The sequence below is a fragment of the Culex pipiens genome, chromosome 3 (assembly GCF_016801865.2).
Source record: "Culex pipiens pallens isolate TS chromosome 3, TS_CPP_V2, whole genome shotgun sequence".
Classification (NCBI taxonomy): Eukaryota; Metazoa; Arthropoda; class Insecta; order Diptera; family Culicidae; genus Culex; species Culex pipiens.
The window spans coordinates 148,188,101-148,210,742 of record NC_068939.1 but is presented as its reverse complement, the minus strand read 5'-3'; the positions used below and the strand labels follow the sequence as shown (position 1 = coordinate 148,210,742).

At 37.6% G+C, this 22,642-nt stretch overlaps 2 protein-coding genes and 1 pseudogene across 5 annotated transcripts in view; 1 reads left to right on the top strand and 2 right to left on the bottom strand.

The window, feature by feature from the left end:
- The window catches only part of LOC120432188 (Kv channel-interacting protein 1), a 92,850-nt gene that overhangs the window by 37,359 nt on the left and 32,849 nt on the right, over window positions 1–22,642 (bottom strand). The window lies entirely within an intron of this gene.
- Window positions 4,412–5,327, bottom strand: LOC120432190 (uncharacterized; annotated as a pseudogene).
- Window positions 6,103–8,080, top strand: LOC120432189 (uncharacterized). Of its 3 annotated transcripts, XM_039597331.2 has the most exons (5): window positions 6,103–6,740; window positions 6,811–6,856; window positions 6,921–7,066; window positions 7,355–7,590; window positions 7,699–8,080. In XM_039597331.2, exons 1-5 carry the CDS (start codon window positions 6,420–6,422, stop codon window positions 8,078–8,080), a joined length of 1,131 nt encoding a protein of 376 aa, XP_039453265.1. In that variant the 5' UTR covers window positions 6,103–6,419. The 3 variants fall into 3 exon arrangements, 1 of the variants encoding a protein (XP_039453265.1); XR_005608036.2 differs by having other exon boundaries at window positions 6,734–7,297; window positions 7,652–7,855; window positions 7,929–7,959; XR_005608035.2 differs by having other exon boundaries at window positions 6,736–7,258; window positions 7,355–7,855; window positions 7,929–7,959.

Sequence of the window (22,642 nt, the reverse complement as noted above, 5' to 3'; positions counted from 1 at the left end):
GATGAACATGGAAGGAAAAGAGAGCAGATGAATACACCAACAATAGCTTTCGCCTGTAACGCTTTGCCCATGTTAATTGCTCAGTATCAACCAAGCTACTAAACCATGGTGGTTTTAATGGTTGTGCGACCATTAGCTTGATGTTTTTCATGATGCGTTTGACTAATCGTTATATAAATGTTCCACTCATCAGCATATTAAATCATTCATTTGAACATCGGCTTTTGTGTGGTCAATTTAAGCATTTTTAGATTTATTTATGATTAATTTAAGAAATCCAATTCTAATAACGGAATAATAAAAGTCACTTAATGTAGACATGTATCCGTTTCAATTCCTCTGTCAGAAGAATTTGAGAGCCATGAAGAAGAGCAGTTAGTGGCAATGCATGTCTGACCTAAAGTAGTAAACCACGTCTAACCCACCCTAGTGGCCCTGAGAAGAAGCTAACCGTGTCCCTTTCCCCCAAAAACTCTACTTTCTATAATGAACCAACTAGATGTAAACAGATTTGTTCAATACGGGTCGTACATTTATCTAACAAGGCTTACCGAGTTGGATAAATACGACGATTGCTGATAAAATCAACTTTTGCAATATACCTAGCTATTTAAAATATACCTGCTCATAAACGAGTTCGATAATCGTTCTATTAAGGTGCAATTAGAACCATCAGAATCGCGTTCGTTCATTTGTTTTAAGTAACACAGGCCTTGCAATGTTGGTACTAGTAGCTTGATATTTCCTGAATAAATATGTACACAATATTTAAATTCATGGCAAGAGTTCTGTCCTATGTTATTGTTGGCGTATTGTTTCTTTCGCGTTTATCGTGTGATTTTTATGACGGCCACAATGGAGAGCGTCCATTTACTGCCCGAATAACGCGATTTATCTGCAACGGTGCAAATGATACAAATTACATGACGATCAACGAATGTACCTTGAAGCTGCTTCGCAACGGGTCTTCATTGATATCCTTCAACATGACCATTCTGAAGCCCCTGGAGCCCATCTGGATAACGATGAAGCTGTGGTACAAGACCAATGGTCATGTTTATAAGCCGATGTTCGGAATTGACGAACGTGTTGAGGTGTGCGAAGTTCTAGCAAGCGGAGACGGTGGAAAGCCGATCAATAAACTTATGTACAACCTTTTCAAGCAATATTTGCCACATTTCATGAAACCGTGCCCGATTCTGGTAAGGTTCTGCACTGCGTATTAAAAATACAATAACAGTGATTACTCTGTTTTTATTCTAAGGGCGAATATAGCGTGAAGAATTTCCAATTCAACGAAAAGATGTTCCCGCCTATTGTTCCAACAGGAGACTATCGAAATGATATGCAAATTTTGCTCTCGAATAATCATACTTTGATCGCTGTTCAGTTCCATGGGTCGATACGTGCCAGAGGACTAGCGGACTTGAGCTTGGGATAGGGAGTAGTTGTTTGTGTTTTGTTATCATTGCATTTAATTGTGTTGAAATTTTATGACACTATAATAAAAAAAAAACAAGAAAATTGGAAAGACATCGCAAAACCCATTCCAAATGTGTCAAATAATGAGGTTGAGGTAACATACATGTGAAGAAAATGATTTCTAAACATAAGTATTAGCATACTTTTGAATCCCGGGCAGACGGTAATAACAAAATAATTGATGTTTCAATAACAAATCCTGTTGAAATAACAAAAAGTGTTATTATTTTGTCATGAACTTCAACTTCAAGAGGAAAAAATTATAACAGTTTCTGATAAAATAACAAGATTTGGTATTGAAGTGATAATATATTGAAAATGTTGAATAATACGCTAATAAGAGGAAATGTTATACATTTCAAAAACTCTCCTAATAATAAGATTTGTTATTCGTGTGGTATTCTGACTTAGAAATAATATTACCACTTTTCCATTTGTGCGATACAAATGGAAAAGTTTCAATCTGCTATTATTTTTTTTTGTTAAATATGTTTAGATCTTTAAGATAATTTTGTCCAATTTCGTCGGGCTCATTATTTTGGTCATGAATTGTGGTCCTTTAGCTAAAATTATTCTAAAAAGTCGAAATTTTGATAGTTCATTTTATTTTATTATTTGATGTACCCCCTAAGGGACTTTGCTAAAATTGGCCAGAAGTATGAGATAATTTTAACCAATTTTGTGGGGGTCATTATTTTGGCCACGAAATGGGGTCCTCAAGCTAAAATTATTCTAAAAAGTTGAAATTTTGAAAGTTGATTTTTTTTATTATTTGGTATACCCCCTAAGGGACTCTAAAATTGGCTAGAACTAAAATGAACTAATTTTAACGAATTTCATCGGGGTCATTTATTTGACCATGAAATGGGGTTCTTAAGCTAAAATTAATCCGATAAAATTAACCTTTTCAAGTTGATTTTTATTAATTGTGTTGTATTCCCTAATGGAATTGATTTATTTATTGAGAATTTTTAAAATGTGAATAACAAAAACTGTTATTATTTTCACAGAGCCAGGAAGTCGGAGCTGACGTTGAAGTTTGAGCTGGAGTGAGACCTCATAGATGGCATCGGAATCAGCTAATTTTCAGCAGTTTTTACTTGGAGTCGAAATCTGTGAAGTCGGGTATTTTTTTTAAGTCGGGTGTCGGGTATATCTGTTCGTCGGGTATTGCAAATAAACCAAAAGAATAACTTTTTTGATATGGAGACATACCAGTTCAATATTATTTTTTATTATTATGCTGCTCCACCTCTCTGCGCAAACTAACAAATCTTGTTATTCCTTCATGATTCCTTCTGTGTTATTGGTTTGTTATTGCAATAACAATATAATAACAGTTTAAGTTATTCTTCGAACAAATCTTTGTTATTGATTTTTGTTATTTTAACAACTAATCCGATCATCCCAATAACATATTCCGATCTTCTCACAATATCAAAAACTGACCTTCCCAAGTTATTTCCGTCTGCTCGGGTATTTTGTCGGTTTGTCAAGCACTGACTGAGATTTGATAGTTTGATTATATAATATCCCATCCTTTGTTGCCCTAATTAGAAAAACTCTACAAGTAACTACTATTTGCATGAATTTTTGTTTTGATTTTATTCAAAAGGATTTTTTTGAATCCATTGTTAATCACGTGATATGTTACGCTCATACAACGTTCAAAAGAAGTATCGAAAATGTGTGCTTAACTAGCGGATAAAATAACGATATCTGATACTTAATCAAACAATAGCGTGATCTTTCAGATAGTTTAATCGCTCTAACTTTTTGTTAAAAAATAAAACACAGTCTATAGCACTATTTAAATTTATCATTACACCAATGTATGTTTTTAATTGATTAGAAATAATCTCGGGTCTGTACCTAACCAATTCTCAATTCAGCAATTCCTTTGGCTACGGTACGGTCCCATGAAACTGCAACGCCACCAATGTTTAATTATTCCCGACGAATGCTCGCATAACATTGCGGTAGTCTCCAGCTGGTATAAATGGTGGAAACATGTGATCATGAAAGGTGAAATTAATTATGCTGTATTCTCCCTAAAAAATATAAACCATTTATCAAAGCTTACTCGTACAAATGTTTTTAGTAACTTACCACAATTGGACATGGTTTAGCTAATTGTGGAGCATATTTCTTTACCATTTTACGAAGAGCACCGGAAAAGGACCGAGCCACGTATAACGCTTCCACCTCGTAAGCAGTAGATCGGGGATCAAATCCCGGCTCGGACCAACACAACTCTGGAATCGATTGCTTAGTAAAGGGAAGGTAGTGTATCGTCACAAACTGGACCTTATCACGACACCTTAGGAAGGCGATCTATGGAATGTTAACATTAACCTTAACATGTTAACATTAAGTTGATTAATAAATCTGCTTTGTAAAGGCTGGTGTCACCATCAGGAACTGGGAAAGATTTATTTTTTTTTTACCGTAAAAAAGGCTTCCAATATTTGCACTTCCAGCCAAAGGTTCAACTCCTAGAAAGTGACAAAAGTCGGCCCGTTCGTCAATTCCGAGCATCGGTTGATACGTGAGAGAACTTCCCTTGTACATGATCTTTGCGGTTCCCCTCACCTGCTCTAAAAGTTGCAAAATTGTGGCGTAGAAGGAAATAGTTGCGTTGAAGGAAATAGTAGGGGCGTTCATCGCTATCTTTGTTGTAAAAGTTGGATGATGAACATGGAAGTAGCAGAGACAAGCAAACGACTACACCAAGTAGGGCTTTCGCCAGAGAATGGAATACTGCGCACATGTTGATTCTTCGGCATCAGAACGGCTACTATAGCATGGTATGAATGTGTGACGATTAGCTTGTAGTGTTTAATGCTTTAATGGTTGGTTGGAGCTCGAATAAAAAAAACGAATTCGGGGTTATTGGTCAAATTTATAATGACGATCAAAAGCTGCTCAATAAATGCTATTCATGTAAAACCGAGGTAAAATATGCGTCCTAGTAGAATCCTTGCACCGTTTTACCACACCTAACCCATGCTGAGGTCAGCGATCCCTTTGGCCCGTACTGAACCGTAAAATTGCATCGCCAACAAGGTTTCGTTGCCGTCGAGGAAAATTCGCATGTCATTACGGTAATCTCCGGCGGGTACGAACGGTGGAAACATTTTGTCGTGAAATGTTAGATTAATAAAACTGTAGTCGCCCTGTAAACATTCAAGATTTTAAGCGTCAGAACTATAGTAACATGCTTTCCAACGCTTACCACAATTGGACAGGGCCTCAACAATTGAGGTGTATAATGCTTCATCATAGTGCGAAAAGCAGTGTAGAACATGTTGCCAGCTGCAGCTTTACCAGTTTTGTACTCCGTGCCCAACAAGTGACAGACGGAAGCGCTTTCGTCAATTCCGAGCATCGGTTGGAACACGTGTGAGCTGCTTTTGTACATGATCTTCATGGTAGCCCAAACAGAACTCAACGGCTGCAGAATGGTGGCGTTGAAGGACGCCAACGAGGAACCATTGCGCAACAGCTTCAAACTGCATTCGTGGATTACAATATACTTGGTTGATCTTGGACCCAGGCAAACGAAACGAGTCGTACGGACTTGGAAGGGTCGTTCATCACTAAATCCATAGTAAAAATTGGATAACGAAGTTGGTAGCAATAGCGAGAAAACAAATACAAAGGGTATTGCTTTAGCCAGGAACTGGACACCGTAGTTCATGTTGAATGCACGGTATTACCGCAGAGACTAAAGCTCACAAGCTACAACGGAAAAGCGCCAATTGGTTTATTGTGTTTGATAATTGTTTTTAATAAGCCCTTTTTTAATTGTGCATCCAAACACAAAGTCAGAATGAACATTTGAAAATTTCGTATAAGCATACATTTGAAACTATTTTGAAATTAGTCTGGCTGCTATTAAAAATTTCACCAAACAAAATAGTGTTCCATGTGTTGGCCTCTCCAACCACCTATTTCAAATCCGCAAATAGTGTGCAATAGTTACCTATAATTGCAGATAAGCGTTGTGTCGGATGTAAAATCGCCTTCCTTATACAAATAAAAATGCCAATGCTTATACAAAAAGATGTAGATATTTAGGATGATAATAAGCTAAAGAAAAAAGTTTTACCAGAACAGAATTTAACCTTTTTTCTGCTGTTTCTATTCATGTTGTAATTTTCGGGAATCGGGACTACAGTTTGAATAGGGACAGCAGTGTTTAGAGCTTTTAAAGGTTTTAAATTTGGAAATGGGTGTACACATTTTGTTGGTCTAAGTCTGTTTTATCCGAAACCAACCAGAAAAATAAAAATATTGTTAAAACTGCTGTCCCAATTCGTCCCAGTCGTACAGACTTGGAAAGGTCGTTCATCGCTGAATCCATTGTATAAATTGGACAATGAAGTTGGTTGCAGTGGAGAAAAAACAAATATACCAAGCAGTGCTTTTTCCAGATGCTGGACAACTCTGTCCATATTGAATTCACGACATCCCAACTGCTTCTGAAGCTTGCAAGGATGCGCGACAACGACAATAAGCAAGTTGGGATGCTGGATTGTTTTTAGTAATCAAAATGTAATTGTGCATTAGGGTGACAATAAAAAATCAGGGGTACCCCCTGAGACGATTCCTTACACAGCAAAAAAAGAAGTAAAATGCGTGCATGTAAAAGCGTGTCGTGTAATTATTTCGGTGTAATATTACACAAATATCATGGAACGCCGCTGCGATTTTTGTCTAACACTGTTTACACTCGAAATGTGTAATTTCACGAAAATTTATGTTTAATATTACTAGTGCGGTTAGCGCCTCAATTCTAGCTGTCAAAAATGGTTAGTCTTCAGATGTTTACCTCTTCCGACAATTGAAAAAGAAACTTTTACGCAAATAAAAGTTGTGCAAAGTGATCAAAACCGGAACCACCGTCGCTTGAAACTGGAGCCTATAACGAGCGAATGCAAAGGAACCTACCGTCATACACGGTGACCGATCCGGTTAACTTCGAGTGGGACGCGTTGGTCAACGTGCTCGAGGGTGTCCTCTCGCAAATTCTCATGGTGACCGAGCGGTCATTCGTCGCAGCCGAACTTTACTTGATCGAGGAATTGCTCAAATACCTCTCCAACTCCAACGACCCGCTGATCCTGTCCGTGCTGCTGTTCTGCATTTCTTCTCTTTTCGTGTCCCTCAGCATGTCATCCTGCCAGATCACGGCAGCCGTGTCAGGCGTCCAGCTACTACCACTGATCCTGGACAATGTATCGCCAACTGGACCAGTGAGCAACTTAGAGAAATTCCAGAGTCTCTCTGGATGCACCTGACTCCGATAATCAAAAACGCACACAGATCGACTTTGTCAGCTTCAACAAACCGCCCATCGCAACAACCTCGGGCGTTGCAAACTCATCTGCGGTCAGATTGTCAACGCGCTCAACCTCATCCCGGGTGTCATCAAGCTATCCGGACCGCAGCACGCGCGGTGGTTGTGTACTTCCCTTCTCCTTTCAACGTACCGCGAGTTCAAGGAAAAGCTGCTGTCGTCATGCAAGTGGCCGGCTTCAAGACAGCGGTCCAGCAGATCGGAAACTTAGTCGCCAACCCTGTGGCAACATCTGTTCACGGGCGAAGTAGACCACCGTCCCGATCCAGACGTCTAGTTTAACAAGCTGGGCGAGGCGAAAAACGACAAGAGTGAGGACCGCAAGTAGGACGAGAGCATGAACAACACGACGAAGCTGGGTGCGCTGAATCGGCCGAGACGACGACGACGACAAAGTCCGCCGCCAAGAAAAAAGTACGTGCCTCACTGTCCATCAAGTTGAATCCGGATTAGGTTTTGATTGTTTTTTATTTCAATTTTAATTTAATTTAAACCATGATATTGTTCTAGGTCGCTTCAACGCTCAAGGCGCGCGTCATCAACAACAAGGCCAAGGCCGCGATAGCCGCCATTAAGGACATTGCGAGCACGCCATTGCCGAAGCGCAAGCGAAAAATCAACGGTTCCGGCGACGTGTCAACGCTAGATCTGGATATCTTTTCGCCGGTGCGTCTCAAAATCACACCTGCTGAACTGCCCCGTAACGGTGGCGTTAACTCGGGACACTTCCAGGAGGCGGCGCAAAGGTAATGACATGCCATCGAACGAGATCGAGATGACGGACGTGACGTTCTCGTGCGTTTGTAGATCCGCAGGTCGCGATGAATGTAAGGGACTTCTTTCCGTGATTCCAGTTGCTACAAATTACAGCTGGTGTTCGGCAACTGTGGCGTCATTTCGGTCAACCTCGTCGTCAAGGGCTACGTGGAGATGGTCGGCGTTGCCCCGGAAACGTCGCAGGACATCGCCGAAGAGATCATATTCAAAGGAGGCCGGTACCTGGAAGCACAAGTAAGCGTTAAACGTGGCCCTCGCGTCAACCCAGATTTTTACTTGCTTTTTTCTTGTCACGACCAAACACGAGGGCACGCTGATCATCCTGGCCGGCTGCGATTGCTGTTCGAAAAGTGCCAGACCTGCTTCGAAGCCATCTCGCGCAAAGCGACTAAGATTTACCTGGTGCTGCAGATAATTCACGGCGTGACGCTGGTTTGGCCGGCATCGCGGAGCGGCTGAAAGAATCGATGATGCAGCATGTAGCAGCCGCGGCTTCGAATGTGGTTGTTGATCCTCAGGACGGTCTCTGCTGCGTGATTTCACCATCCACATCGTGTTGTTTTTTGTCCAGGATCAGCAGGGATCTCGGTTCGTCCATCAAATTCTGTAATGGGAAACGGTGCGTTCGAGTTCGACAATTACGTCACCCAGAAGCAGACATGCATCCGCTCTAACTCCTCTTTTAGAAGAACTTGTTTGGCATTTCACGTAGAAGATACCCAGCATGTTGTGCCAGTGATTAGAATACGCTAATTACGCTTGTCTTTTAGGCTCCCGAAGACCCTGAGAGATTATTTTGAAACCCAACCGAGATATAGGTTAAGAACTCTTAATTGCACTCAAAGAGCTTTTAAGAAGTTCTTCTTGAGAGCTTAAGAGAACATTTACATGAAAATATAGCTAAAATCGGGTTTTCCAATGAACCAATGTTTTCTACACATTATTCAAGCCAAAACCAAGAGATTTTTACCTAGCAACAAACATAACATTGCTTTTAACGAAAATGCCATCTAGAACAAACTGAGTGCCGTTAAAAAGAGCTCATAGTGCCGATGCATGTCTGCCCAGAAGTACTTCGCCCGAACAGAAGCAAACCTTCATCCCCAGCTGCCATCGATGGCCCCAAAAAGCATTCCAGCCGAGCAGCAGCAGCAAATCGTTCGCGAGTTGGACGGCCAGTTTCTTGAATGCGACAAGGTTTAAATCGGCAACCACTTCGCGCAAAAGAGCATTGAGTGAAAAAATCATCAAAATGTAAAAAGACACTATCTAACTAATCAAGTTTAAGAGAAAATTATAATCAAAAAATAAGATCGAGAATAAAAATTTCGTTTGTTTATGTTTGACATGACATTTCTAGGTAGAAACCAATTCGATATCTATCCCTGGTCCCAAAAATGGGCTCTGTGTAATATTACACATTTTTGGGTGTACATTCATGGATGTAATTTTAAACGTTTTTTTTCACAAAGGTGATGTGCATGCTTTTTGATGCGATTTTACCATCGGATTTTTTTCTGTGTAGGCAAAAATAAGTAACTGTTAAAATTTTGAGCGAAATTAGTTTAAGGTTAAGGGTCGCTTTCAATTTTTTCATACACAAATGTCTTCTTTAAATCGTGAATCAGCGTTAACTTGGATCGTTTTGTGGTCTTCGACAAAGTTCGTCACATTTATCGCCACCTTGAGGCAAAATCTTGGATTTTTTACTTTTACCCATTCATTTTTTCGATTTTCCCTATACAAACTTCAATGATAAAAAGCAACCCTTAACCGATTTTGCACATAATTGGCACAATTTACTTATTTTTACCTTAAGTATCAAGCCAGGGGGTATCTCTTACGATTTTCTAAAATTTACATTTTTTCTTGTCACCCTATTGTGCATCAATATAAAAAAGATCAGACAACCAATGCACAGTGGGAAATGACTTTATTGGAATTTTCTGTTGCCTACATATAAAATTGAGTACCTTAGACAAAATAAGGTATTCGTACCGAAGTTTCTCAAGCGAAACTGGAGAATCTCAATTTGATACCGAAAAAAGTATTCAGCAAAATGTTGACTTAGCATGATGAATTTCTGCGATCAATCCATGAAACTGATCCACATTTAAGTTCTATGTTGGTTAGTACAAAACATCATAGAAAGTACCTTTAACATATCCTGAAGCTGTCACAAACTCTACAATCAAATGAATTTTAAGAATTATTTTTTTCTGTAATTTGATTTAACAATTAAAATTTTCGCAATTTATTCCCTTGAAGGTGGGGGGGGGGGGGGGGGGTTGTCTCAAGTTATATGGCATGGACTCACAACAAGAAACACACAGCAGTAAATACTAAATATTTGACTTAAAATGAATTTATTACGCTTTAACAAATTTTGTTGATGGGGAGGAGGAGAGTGGGGAGAGGGGGGGGGGGGTTGAAAGAAAAAGGAGGGAGGGGTTGTGTCCTTAAAGTGGGGATGCAAAATTATGCTTATCCATAATTTAATAATATAAACTTGCAATACAATATATACGCAATTCTGTTGCACTTGCAAATGTATGAAAAGACTATTTATTATAAACAATCAACTATTGAAAAACATGAAAAGTCATAAAAATCGACGTTTATCATTTCAATACCATACAATTACCCAAATTTGTATGAAAAAAACATTTAAAAAGCAAAAAAATAATTTGGCCGCCTGTTTGTATGGAGATGGCCCATAGTGCACTGGAGATTGGTGGATCGGTCCTATTGTATTTTGTATTTTTTTTATTCTACGATTGTTTAGTTATTTATGATAGAAAAAAGCGTATCAGAACACAATTGGATGAATCAGATACTTTTTCCAAAAATCCGGATCTTCCGGTGGCCTGTACTCCAGCCACCGGTCCGTGCAATGCGATTTTTCACCGGATTACTGCTCCTGGTGCAAAAACAAAGCTTTTGGTGTATAGCAATCGATGGTTTGCGCGAAATCATGTTGCGGTAATTTTTTAGGCCCTTTTTCCCACTGTGCAATGCTGCTATCAAATCATCAGTTATGTAAAAATCTCCAGAAAAGAAAAAAAGAATGAAATATGGCTCTCCTCTCTCGTGCACGAAAGATCGGTAAACACATCGGAGAACATCGATTTCACTACTACAATTTCAGAAGGTGCGTCACACGAGGAAAAATGACCTGTCACTTTTCGTAGATGAACAGTGTAGGGAAATAAAATGAAATAAAGTGGTGATAACAATGATTTTCACAAATGATCCTCCTTTGATTTTCTTTGAAAAGTTCAAGAGCGATTTTTTCTCCTCTCTCTTTCTTGGGTGAAGAAAGTTCGCTAGCGATAAACATTTTTTTATTTTCTTAATCCAGCAAAAAATACTCAATACTATTTCAACTCATTCTTGAAGTTTTGTCTCAGCGGAATCTGTATTTAGTCCCGAATAATCCTGAATGCGAACAACCAATTGAATCATTATATCTTGAAATAAATCAAATCGAAGTTCTTTCAATTTCTGTAAAAAAAAAATCAAGAAATTACAATTGAACTTTTGACAGCAAATCGGTGCTTATGAGAAACATGTTGTCAGCACAGTCTTCGTTAGAGCAGCGTCTTTTAACAACGATATCAAAGAGCCTGTCCGTTTATTTGGTTTCACTCGTTTGATTGCACTAAAGATTTCAAACAGCAAAATAACTTTTTAAAGTCTACACAAAATTAACCCTCGAAACTGTGCTAAACTTTTTTGCAATAATCTAAACTAAAAAGAATACTTTCAATGAATCGAAGTTAGTATAAATACCGATGTTTTTAACCGTGCTAATTGGTTTGCCAGTGATGACGTACAAATTTTGCTATAATGGTTGGCAGATAACATCCATTTAATCCGTTGCCGATGCAAAACAAACAGGTCAGCAAACGCACAAGCATAATGGACAGGACACTCGATAGTGTTGAGCCGCCTGTTCACTAATGGAGGATATAAATTCGCTGCAATTGTGCTGTCTTGTCACATTCGCATAACTTGTGAGGTTTTTGAGAAACACATTTTAGATCTTTGTAATTTATTTTATTAAGTTAGGTCTTGTCATTTCAACTTAAAAGTGAGTTTTTTTAACGTGTTTTACTGTCTTGAGCTTGGACTAATTCTAAAGCATTTTAAAAGCATAATAGCTGCAGACAAAATATTGGTAATGAAACTTTGTGTTGTTAAATCAAAATGCTTTACGGGTTGTTAAATTAAGTTGACCTTAAATTTAAACGTGACAGACGTGTAAGAGGTTGACAAACTATTGACCGAAACGCGAATTATGTTTTTGCTTTAATGCCACCTAAGTAGAGATTAAGTGGAAACAACTATTAAGTTTTAGGCTGTTATGTAATTGACTTAGATTTGCACATTGCTTACCTAATTTGAAACATATGCAATGTGCATGTCATACATGACTATGTACAACAATCGACACTAATGTCTTTCTGCTACAACTCCAGCTGTGCAACATAACGACGCTGGGAAAACTCGTGGATTTCTTTCAAGCTTTTCTCTACAAAAACGAAGTTGACTTTATAGCTGTCGGCCACTATTGCCAACCACTAGGACTTTGCCACCCTGTGCTCCTAAGTTTACGAAAGTATGGCACGGAGCGACGGCGCCGAATACCCATATTGACACTTAAAATTGTAGGGCACCCTCTGCGGGATTCGAACCGGCGACCTCTGGATTGTGAGTCCAGTGCGCGGTCATTCAGTCCAATTTTGGGTTGGGAATAAAGAAAAAAAATGCTCCAAATTCCAATTTCTGTTTCGATAACTTCCCTCAAACACTGGCCAGCACTTTGCTACCCAGAGCGTTGGGCAGATATGTTTTGAAAACTTTCCCACTAAATTTCCACTTCGTGATTTCATTAGTATAAGTGCACTTAAACTGGTTTCCGTTTGATATGCTTGGATTTGTTTCACCTGTTTGGATGCTCAAGTTTTGTAGGTAAGTTGTTCACCGGCATGATTTCTTTTCTCTACTACTGATTTATTTCTATGTTTACTGCTGATGCACATTCATTTTACTACATGAATTGCAGTCAGAGAATTTGATTTAATAAAATGTTGTGATTTTGTGATGTGTCCTTTTTTGTTTTCTGAGATTGTACATATGTTTCTATTTATTTTTTGAATTATGGAAAAGTTATCGTTTTAAGTTTTCCTTGCATAGAAAAGTAATTCGAGAGAGAAACACAATTTAACGATCAATTTGAATGATCTGAAACTTGTAACGGTTAACTTGAATTCTGTGATGATTTCATCATGCCTTCGACCATAGTGATGAAAAAAAAAGTTGAATGATTTAGGGTAGGGTAGTCATCAATGAGACACTTTTGGTTTTCAACTTTCAAAGATTTTTCTCATTTTTTCATCAGCATGTTTTAATGAGCTTTTTGTTGCATTTTCTTTCTTTTAATGTGTTCTAACATTGACCAAAATATGAGATCAATCCGACATCTACAGCCAGAGTTATTCAACTGTCTCATTGTAGACGCACTTGGCAGGAACAATGAGACAGCTGGGGAACAATGAGACACACTACGAAAATCAAGATTTTTCTAGTAAAACATCATGTTTTTGTATTGTTTCATTGCAGGTAACTTGCCTTGAACATTTTAGAGCAATTTTGCCAACATGAAACTTTAATTAACAAAAGTTATACTAAAAAGTATTTAAATTTTGTAAAATCCGTATATTTATACCAAATAACTTTGAATTTTTGGTTAAATGAAGTTAAAACTCAATAAATATGCCAAAAATCACTTTTAATTCATGTTTTGAAAAATTTCCATAGATTTTGAAAAGTTTCGCAGTAATTTTGAGTTTTGACCCAGAAGGAGGGTAACCGTATAAATTAGAGCAACACATGTCTCATGGTGAGAAACATTGGAAAGTGATAAACATTGAATAAAGAAGTTGATTAGCGAAAAAATTGTGCACTGTATTCCGCCGGGGAATTGAACCCCGTTCTATCTCATACCGTGAGAACGCATCACCGATCTGCCAACGGAACCAAACCACCGTGCTGAGAGGCGACCTCTTAGAACGTGATCTGTTTCTACTGGGTAATCGTATGACATTTGTTCCATGTCTCCGACGCAACCATAACACCAATTCTTTCGCTCTTCTATTATGTCAATTTCTCTCTCTTTCCAGTGGCTCTCCGAGATCCTTGTGGATCAAGTATATTTTTAGAAGCATTTGTGTCGTTGTTCATTAGGGTCATTGGGTGAATACTGAACACCTCGACCCAAATGCGATCGATCGATCGATCCACAAGGATCTCGGAGAGCCACTGGAAAGAGAGAGAAATTGACATAATAGAAGAGCGAAAGAATTGGTGTTATGGTTGCGTCGGAGACATGGAACAAATGTCATACGATTACCCAGTAGAAACAGATCACGTTCTAAGAGGTCGCCTCTCAGCACGGTGGTTTGGTTCCGTTGGCAGATCGGTGATGCGTTCTCACGGTATGAGATAGAACGGGGTTCAATTCCCCGGCGGAATACAGTGCACAATTTTTTCGCTAATCAACTTCTTTATTCAATGTTTATCACTTTCCAATGTTTCTCACCATGAGACATGTGTTGCTCTAATTGAAAAGTTTAATGAAGAAAAATCAAAGTGTCTCATTGTTACCCATGAGCTGAAATGAGTGGGGAACAATGAGACAGTCCTGGATACTGGGTATATTCTAAATTTTGGCCAAACCTAATGAAAGGACATTGTAGCCCAACTCAATCCCTATGGAACGTCGAAAGAAATTTGAAGAAATATTAGTTTTGGTGTTAATGGCAGCCTACGATTGAAAAAGTAATTTTTGTCCATAATTTACTTTTACATCCCAGAATCAAACATTTATGAATAACTTTTCAAGGAAGCGTCTATAACCAAAGCCACTATTATGGCAGACGTGTATCCAGTAGACACACCTTTCCCCCAAATATGAGCCTGATTGGTTGAAACTACGACTTGTGAGAGCCATTTTATCATTGTTCCCCGTGTCTCATTGATGACTACTCTACCCTACCCCTATTTGTCTGTTGATGCATTTTCATCTAATAAACTTAAGGAACAATTTCTACCTGCATAACCGAAGCTGCAAGTCGAAAACCTAGCTCTTTGCGTACAAGGCAGGCCAAACTCAAAGTTAGCTTTAGCGGAATTTATGTGTCACAACCAAGAAATTTGAACATTTTCAAATGCCATGCAAGTTGAATAACTTTTCTCGCAAGCATGTTTCCAAAAGTTTCCCATCCCTGGATCGAAACTTTCCCTCAACATTTTCATAATAGTTTCATTTGTTTGACGTGGTTGCTTAAAATTATGACAACTTTGTCTAAAGTTGTGCCTGCTTTGCGCGGCTGTTGGCAGCAGTGTTCAGCAAACGCAAGGGTTAAGCAGTGCTGTGCAGGTGAAATTTATGGCCAACCATCTCACGGAAGGGTGAGCTTTACGTTCGCAGAATATTCCGGCCAAAAGGGGCAAACCGACCGTCATTAACCTATATTCACCTGGCGGGTCCCGCAAAGTAAAAGCCGGCCAGAATTTTCCCTCATTTTCACCGCCAGCCGGTCGAGCACATCTGACCTTTGTGGCGGAGAAAGCCAGAGCGCCGTTCGACATCATTGCACATCGTTACGAGTGAGCTGGGCCGTGATTTTCGCCCTTCTTCTGAAGAAGAGAGATTCTGAAATGATGTTCTGGTTTTGTGCCCGGCCCATGTTGCGTTTTATTAACATGACCGAAAAGCAGCAATGCTCAGTGATTCGTGAAATTGGTAATCTGACCAGATCAGATTAGGCCGGCTGGCTGCTTGCTCTTCCTAGAGGATGTAGATAGGAGTACATTATACGAAATGGTTTATAACTATTATTATACAAAACTTACACCTTTTATTGGACGAAAATGTGGAGTTGCTTACCTGAAAAGACAAAAAGTAGTTCCTTTTAATTACTTTAAGGACGAAGGATACTTTAAATATTTTCGTAAGAATATTAAAATGCATTTCCTGAAAACTTTCACCAACTAAAACCCACTTTTCGACGTTTTGGCAGCATGGTGGTTTCCCGATTGTGTACAAGCGCACAAAGTTTCAAGCAGTGCAAACAACATAAAAGCGCCAGCTGGCCAACAAGTTGTCATAAGTGCAGCTGTAGAGCTTACCGTTTCCAAAGTGGAAAGTAATTAATGGCAGCTTTTTGGTGTGCAGACTGGGAGACACCAAGCTATAATTAAATTTTGGAAACATCGTGGGGAGTACTTTTGGGGTCTGCGTGCAATTTTCAAAAAATAATAATAATAAAGTATTCTGACCTAGCACGAAATGAATATAAAATTAAGTATTTTTTAAATCATAATTGATGCTAGGAAAAAACTCTTTTTTATTAACCATATTTTTAAGATTGTATTGTTATCGAGTGCCGGGACCGTGGTGTATGGGGTAAGCGTGATTGCCTCTCACCCAGTCGGCCTGGGTTCGATCCCAGACGATGCCGGTGGCATTTTTCGAGACGAGATTTGTTTGATCACGTCTTCCGTCGGACGGGAAGTAAATGTTGGCCCCGGACTAACCTAATAGGTTAGGTCGTTAGCTCACTCCAGGTGTAGGAGTCGTCTCCCAGGGTCCTGCCTCGGTGGAGTCGCTGGTAGGCAGTTGGACTAATAATCCAAAGGTCGTCAGTTCGAATCCCGGGGTGGATGGAAGCTAAGGTGTAAAAAGAGGTTTGCAATTGCCTCAACAATCAAGCCTTCGGACACTTAGTTTCGAGTAGGAATCTCGTAATCGAGAACGCCAAGGCAATGCTGTAGAGCGAATAATTTGATTTTTTGATTGTTATCGAGTAGTCGCCATTTTTCGAATTAATAAATTTAAGCTTTTTGATTAAAGTACTTATCTAATCTCTCTGTCCCCCACTTCAAAATTGAACCATTGAATTTTATGTCAAACATCCATGTATTATGAAGCGTTAAAAAAATCAGTGCTGAAATGTTGAACTTTTCACTGGTATTGAAAGGTATTAATTTTCAAATCTGTTATTTTTGGTACGGAAAAGTAGGCCGTTACTTTGCTCCAAAAGGACAAGAAAAGTTGACCGTTTCACAGCGTAATTTTAAATGGAAATGTTTGTTTTAAATGAAAAAATACCTCACTGGGTTATTGTAGATTAGAAAAGTACGTTAAATATCCCATAAAATAGTTTGCCAGCGATTTTCAAAGTTAAGTAACTTTTTTTGATACAAAATAAATAAATTTCTTTTTAGAATTTGAGTACGCCATGAAATCTGGTGTCAAAAAATGTTTAAATTTAGAAAGTGGAATTTTGGAAGGTTTAATATTACATCTTTTATGATATAATTTTACCTCAATTAAGATTGAAAAGGGGATATTACTTCAGAAAAGTGGTAAAATAACACATTTTCAGAGGTTAAATAACACATTTATTTCTGACATGAAAGATATACAGTATGTAAAAAAAGTAATTACACCCCTTATGCACAATGCACAATTTGTGATGTAACATGTAATCAATTTTAAGTTTGACAGAAAACTAGTACTACGTTTTATTCAGAAACTCATGCCGAACATTTTGCTATAAAAAGCTCATGAAAAGATGATTTCTATAAAAAGTTATATAACAAATACTACTACAAAAATAAAAAAAGGTGCAAAAAAAGTTTGTACACCTTTCGAAAAATTAACATAAATAAAGTTATTTGTAGACAAATCACCGTGAATCCAGTCTCCCAACTCCAAATAGGCATCCTTGACTGATCAAAAGAATAATTTGGATTGAATATAAAGTTTACAAACTACTTAGTATAAAAGTTCATATAACTCTGGAAATTTTATGTAAAACTTATATGAACTTAATTTTGCATACACGGAGAGACCGTGCCCAGAAATTTTAACAATTAAAATTGTTGATTTTACTTTCGTAAATTTTAACAAAAACGTACTTGTCACTGCCAACTTTCAGTTAAATTAACCAAAATTTAGTATTAATGTAGTAACCTGTTTGTTGAAAATGCTAAAGGCAAAAAGCTAACAGATTTCCCGAACTCGAATGAACGTGCTCGACTGTTAGCTTTGCTTTTAGGAAAATCAAAAATTTTGTTAGTTGAATATAATTTACATTTGGTTGAATATTTAAAAGATGAACTTGGGTTTGTTTACGTCTGTCATTTGAAGTCAGGATTCGAACGAAAGCGGTCGATTTGTTGAGTTTGTGTTGTTAATTATGAAGTGAGAGGATGTAAAAGGTGAAAATTACACTATTTAGCTAATGTTGAAGTGGCACATCAAAGTGTTGCAACTGGGGAGGTGGAATTGGTGAGTAGGTTTGTTGATGATTTCTTTGCAGGTGATAAACTATGAAGAGCAAGAGGACGACCTTCGCCATGAGGAAATCCAATGCGAGTGAGTTGAACACGTTATAAAAATGTTTGATGGAACGAGAGGGCAATAGAAGGGAAATGCGGGCCGACTCTTCACGGATAGAGCAGCCCGGGCAAATTTAACATAATGTTGGTTAATCCAAGTAAGTATGGGTTTATTTTTGCACAATAATTTATCTAATGTGATTCTTATTAGAAAACTGAATCATTAAAAAGCTTCGTGCTTACGACGGATAAAATCTTAATGAACCATTTTTTTTTTTTCAGAATCATCAATTATAAAATACATAGAAATGCCATGTGGACGCAACATAAACAACATAAAAAGTAAAGATGAAGCAAATATAAAAAAAATATATAAAATATATAAAAGAAGATAATTATTATCTTGAAAGTTTTGTTGCAATACGACTGCTCAATAAACTGGTAAGTAAAACTCAAAATATTTTTTTCAGGAATCGGAGTACGTTGAATAAATTGAATCAAATGCAATGAAAGTTTGTTGCCAAAAGTAATTGTTAAATTAATGCAAGCTTGGTAAGTAGCATTATTGATATTTCTTCTTTCCTCAATATAATTTCATTTATTTACGTTCCTTTTTCAGTTGATAGCCGAATTCAAGAATTTTGTATTAAATTACTAATACATTTCACATGTCTATTTGCAGCAAAAGGTTCACTTTAATGAAAATTCTGTGTCCAACCACAAGAAAAATAACTAAACCTGAGACCATTGTAGATGATGATGACTTATCGGATGATTTCACAGTGATGGTAAGTGGATACAACACTTAATTTTATTCATCAACATAATAAAAATATAAACTTAAAACTTGGTGAAAATTTTGCTCGATTTCTATTTTTCAGGAATTCATGTTAAATTAAACATCTTTTTTAAATATGTTTAACAAAATTTGCAATATGCTTTTCAATTATTTTTAGATCAATGCAACGTAATTTTTTAAAACAATTAATCAAACTTTACACAACAGTTAAAAAAAGTTTTGTTTTGATGCTTTTTAACAGTAACTTAACAACTTCATGCAAAACAAAACAAATTAGTACAAAACGTTAAATTTTTAGGCAGAATAAATGCGAAAATAAAAACGTTCAGCATTAATTTGTGATGCATTATTACAAAATTTACTGCAAATTCAATAAAAATATTATTAACTACAGCTAATTATTGACTACATGTACGAATATTGTTTTGTATTCAAGTAAGACATTAGTTAAAATGTAGCTAGAAATTCGGCCCAGCCTATATCGTTAGATAATTAAAGAAAATATATATCAACACTTACATAAGTTATGTCTAATTAAGAAATGTTTTGTTATAAAACACTAATAATTTGCTGCATGCAAATAAAATTCGGTTGATACAACGAAAAAAAAATTGTTGAGAAATAGATGAAAAACATTTACCAGCCAGTTTTTAACAGAATATTCCACAATATTTCAGCTGAAAACAAGAAATTTTTAGTTAATTTTCTGAAAAAAATATTCTAGCAGTCGACTGCTAGAATTTTTTTCGGCCATTTAACCAACAAAAATGGCAATTCCAAGTATTTTTTTAGTTAATTTTAATTACCGGTGGTCAGCAATTTCGGGTTAACAAAATCAACAATCGATTGTTGAAAAAAAGCTGTGTAAAAAATTAACCCATACTTTTAGTTAAATTAACCAAGATTTTCTTATATTTGCCCCGGCCGGTCTCTCCGTGTAGGAAATCCGCCGGCATCCGAATCGGTCCACGATTCACAAGTCAACCTAAGTGGCACCCAAACATCTAGGTTTTCTATAAAAACCACGTTTTTAAATGCCTGGGCAAAAAGTAAGTTTGATCCACGAGAACAAATATTACGAAATTACATTACATTTTTGGCAGGTTGCTCAAACAAAACCATAACAACGTTTTTACCTAGGTATTTAAAAAATGTGGGTTTTATAGAAAACCTAGATGTTTGAACGTGAAACGTGGACCGGTTCGGATGCCGGTGAATTTTTCGAAGACGTAATTCCGGGTTGGTACGAAATTCCAACGAAAAATCTATTCTATCGATACAAAGACCCCCAAAACGATATTATACCCACTTCAAAATATTTATTTAGCAAATCTTTGATAATATATTCACATTTAGTTAAATTAAAAGTTTGCAAAATTAAGTTCAAATAAGTTTTATATAGAATTTCTAGAGTTATATAAATTTTAAACTAAGTAGTTAGTAAACTTTATATTCAATCCAAATTATTCTTTTGATCAGTCAAGGATGCCTATTTGGAGTTGGGAGACTGGATTCATGGTGATTTGTCAACAAATAACTTTATTTATGTTAAATCTTCGAAAGGTGTACAAACTTTTTTAGCACCTTTTTTGATTTTTGTAATAATATTTGTTATATAACTTTTTATAGAAATCATCTTTTCATGAGCTTTTTGTAGCAAAATGTTCGGCATGAGTTTCTAAACAAAACGTAGTACTAGGTTTCTGTCAAACTTTAAATTGTTTACATGTTTCATCACAAAATGTGCATTGTGCCCAATTGGTGTGAATACTTTTTTTACATACTGTACCCCATGGTAATTTTACCATGATTTTTTTTACTGTGTGCATTAAAGTTCCTTTCACCCAAAATAAATTTTAGTTATCTTCTGTTGCGAATGGATCACGCTACAGTTATACATGCAAAACAATGTTACACTCTAGAAAAGCTCCATTCACAAACCAATTTATGCTGTCACAATTATGATAAATGTCCGTGTCTGTAGTTTTTGGGCGAATATGAACACCAGAAAAATAGCTTGGTGCTTACCAAAGCGCTTTTTACGGGATTCCCATTTTCACCCTTAGCTAAAACTTTCGGTGGATATAAATACCGGATACTGCTGGAAAAAAACGCAACAGTCCGAGAAACTTTGTGATTTATTGCATTGATAGAAATGTTTTTGCGATGAGAATTTTCTACGGGGGTTCTTTATTTGGAACAAAATCCGTAGTTTTTTTTCGCAAAACTATTTCTTTTTTGTTGTACGCATAAGCTCACAGTGCAAAAATCTGCTAGGTGAATTGCTCCAGGTTTTGATTTACTACGATAATAAAATGGTTTACTGCAAATACCGGAGCTGCCCTGCGTAGAGGATGCGGTGCCTGGAAAGCGAATATAACTTTTCTCCCCGTCCTCATAGTTCCAGACTCCGACGAGGATGAAGTTGACAGTAACTGCGGTAATGGAATTGAGTACACCCTTGCGTGCGGAAAACGCGGGGCTGGTGAATATTTGATATCCCGGTTTCACTTTAACAGACTTGCGGAAACGCTCGTGGCAAAGAGGTTGGCCGGCAAGTTTGCGCTTTAGTATCGTTGGGGGTCGAATGTTTAGTGTGGGTGTGGTCACTGGTCGATTAGCTCAATAGCTTGTGTGAGGAGATGATTTTTTTTATGACGAAACGTTCTGCTTATGTTGAAGTTGTGATTGGATGTTGATTGGAAATTGGATGGCACAAATCATGAAGTAAAATTTTGGAAAAAAGTTCAATCGACTACTTCAATTGGTCATCTTTAAGGGGGTTTGTACTTCTTTTCAGTTATGTATGATAGAAATGCATAGAAGGCATCAGACTTGGCCAAATGGTTAAGGTGTCCGCTTTGTAAGTGGAAGATCATGGGTTCGATTCCCATCTGCCTTAACCTTCCATCGGATGGGGAAGTAAAACGTTGGTCCCGACCTTGGTGGTTGTTAGGCCGTTAAGTCATTCCAGGTGTGGAAGTCGTCTCCCTGCTATAAAGACAAACAATACAACAAACCAAGCCTGCTCCGGTGGAGTCGCTGGCGGCGGTTGGACTCGCAATCAAAAGGTCGTCAGTTCGAACCCTGGGGTAGAAGGTTCCTTGAAGTAGAAAGAGGTTTGGGAGCTCTTCCCATTCAAGCCTTTCGTGGTGTAAATAGAGACCACAAAAGACCTGGGGGTCGTTAATGTGGATGGTTTGATTTGATTTTTTGATAGAAATGCTCGAAATGGGTTCAAATTTCAGTTCAGCGTTTCTACACAACCGTATAGACACATTAAGCGTTTACTGGGTTTCCCCAGTGCCCACAGGTCCAGGGTTGGATGATGGCATTTTCCGAGTGAGGGTATGTTAGAGAAATGGAACGATGGCCATCAACCACAAGGTTCGCCCCAGCTGAGAACACATTTTGATAGCATCCTTATGGGTGTGTGAGAGAGTGTTTGTGTGATACTTAATATATCTGATTATAAGTTTGTAATGGGCGATGGATCCGATGATTTATAAGGGTTCTTCACACAATATCGAGTATCATCCGGAGAATCTGTGCTCGAATGTGAATAATGGTACAGGGCTAATCCTTGGCCTTTGCCATAAGAGCAGTGTTTACGATCTCATTAAGCGTTTCTCGACTTTGCGGAGACTCTGAGGCTAAGGCTATGACTTTTAAAATTGGAAATTGACCTTCTTTATATCATAATACTGTTGATCTTAAAATCGTTTAAACCTTTTAAAGACTGGCTGAATATTTATGCAAAATTTCACGAATAACCAAAATCTGAAGCATGCAAATGAATTTATGACCAC

What these genes read in the sequence shown, in the direction of transcription:
- LOC120432189 (XM_039597331.2), top strand. Translation starts at nt 6,420, where the DNA reads ATGCAAAGGAACCTACCGTCATACACGGTGACCGATCCGGTTAACTTC. An exon ending in GCCCATCGCAACAACCTCGG is followed by an intron (nt 6,857 to 6,920) that starts GCGTTGCAAACT and finishes GGTGTCATCAAG; the next exon opens with CTATCCGGACCGCAGCACGC. An exon ending in TTCCAGGAGGCGGCGCAAAG is followed by an intron (nt 7,591 to 7,698) that starts GTAATGACATGC and finishes CCGTGATTCCAG; the next exon opens with TTGCTACAAATTACAGCTGG.